Here is a 1825-nt window from a genome sequence, read left to right on the forward strand (position 1 = left end):
CACTGCCTGCTCCCCACTGCCCAGTGATCTCAGTGTGGGGCAGGGTATTTCCGTCCTACGGCCTCAGACACGCATCCCCAGAAGCACCCGAGAGACAGGCCTACTTTTTGCAGACGTGCTGCGACCCGCTGCGGTACTCGTGGTCGAAGGCTGGCAGGATGAGCTGGTGCCGCTTGAACTTGCTCTGCTCCATGCGGGTCAGGGCTGTGCTCCCCACTGCCCAGTGATCTCAGTGTGGGGCAGGGTATTTCCGTCCTACGGCCTCAGACACGCATCCCCAGAAGCACCCGAGAGACAGGCCTACTTTTTGCAGACGTGCTGCGACCCGCTGCGGTACTCGTGGTCGAAGGCTGGCAGGATGAGCTGGTGCCGCTTGAACTTGCTCTGCTCCATGCGGGTCAGGGCTGGCGTGGGAGGGTCCCGCCACTCGGGGATGAAGACGATGAAGGAGAGAGGCTCGCTGGAGCTCTCCAGCAGTTTCTAGCTCAACAAAAAAACAAACCACCTCAGTGCTGGCCGAGCAATGACGTGTTTGGAGACGGGGAAGAAACACTTTCGCTTTGGAAGCAGAGCTGCAGCAGCCACTGTCCACTGCACGGCAGCGGGGAGGAGAGGACAGAGCACACGGTTCCGAACAGCTCCGCAGGCGAGCGAACGTACCTCGAAGTGGGAAACCATGGCATCCATCAGCTCCTCGCAGAACGGAGGATTCGCCTCGAAAGAGCCACTTATAGGGAAGAAATCCAGGCATGGGCTAGAGAGAGAAGGCAAAGACCCTGATCAGAGAGGCTGGAAATCTCACTTTCAGCCTTACAAAGCTCCGTTCCCTAGAAAAAGAGACTGTGCTCCCAACGAGGCCGAGTACCCAACAACACAGGTCTGTCACGGGGACACTCCACCAGCAGCCACCGACGGTGGCCACTGAGGACCCAGGTCTCCCGCTCCAGAACACGGGCAGATGCTGGCAGACCCACGAACCACCTCGCCCCGGCAGCGGAGCCACCGCCCAGCTCCTTGCAGGTGTTTTTGCAACCACCAGCGCCCACTTGCTGCCCTGGGAGGTGCAGACCCCACAGGCACCAGCCCAATGTGCCCACCCAGACACACACCAAGGACACCGGAATGCAAGACTCACCCCCTGGATCCGAAATACCCGTCTGTATCCAAGAAGGCCGAACAGTACTGTTTAAAATAGCAATTCAGGGGCGAGGCAAAGCATTCGAAACTCACTCCAAAGAGCTTGTGGAGGGCTTCGAAGACGTGCACGGGCAGTGCCCCCTGCAGACCGGTTCCTTCGTACAGGCCCACACCAAACATCATCTGAGGAGAGCAGACCCTGGTGAGCCAGGCCAGCTCCAGCCGCTCCCCGCCCTGACCACGGGCCCAGGGCCATATGTCTATGCTCCGCTCCTCTAGGGACTGCAGACCGGTTCCTTCGTACAGGCCCACACCAAACATCATCTGAGGAGAGCAGACCCTGGTGAGCCAGGCCAGCTCCAGCCGCTCCCCGCCCTGACCACGGGCCCAGGGCCACATGTCTATGCTCCGCTCCTCTAGGGACGTGGGATCCCTCCCCCCTCCTCAGACCTATGCAGGTTCCCGGAATGCTCTTTAGATACACCACTGGGTCAGCCCCCACTGTCCATTTTCACACATGTCCCCTGCGAGCCTTCAGCCAGCCCCAGAGTCAAGAACTGCTGAAGGTTTCTTCCATGAAAATTCATTTCTACCCCGCTGAGGTCTCCTGTCGAGGTCACAGCTGCTCCCCAGACACCAGTTTGATCCCCAACACCCAGAGCAGACCACAGGAAGGGCTCAAGCCCTG

At 59.8% G+C, this 1825-nt stretch overlaps 1 protein-coding gene across 1 annotated transcript in view; it reads right to left on the bottom strand.

Moving 5' to 3' along the window:
* The window catches only part of PCIF1 (PDX1 C-terminal inhibiting factor 1), a gene marked incomplete at its 3' end in the record, with an annotated part of 7514 nt that overhangs the window by 536 nt on the left and 5153 nt on the right, over positions 1-1825 (bottom strand). The window contains exons 11-13 of the mRNA XM_010134736.1: positions 1136-1461; positions 661-754; positions 305-480 (exon numbers count right to left, since the gene is read on the bottom strand). Coding sequence (XP_010133038.1) covers positions 305-480; positions 661-754; positions 1136-1461 — 596 coding nt within the window. The remainder of the gene's footprint in view (positions 1-304; positions 481-660; positions 755-1135; positions 1462-1825) is intronic.

The sequence above is a fragment of the Buceros rhinoceros genome, unplaced genomic scaffold (assembly GCF_000710305.1).
Source record: "Buceros rhinoceros silvestris isolate BGI_N320 unplaced genomic scaffold, ASM71030v1 scaffold27034, whole genome shotgun sequence".
In the NCBI taxonomy this organism is placed as follows: Eukaryota; Metazoa; Chordata; class Aves; order Bucerotiformes; family Bucerotidae; genus Buceros; species Buceros rhinoceros.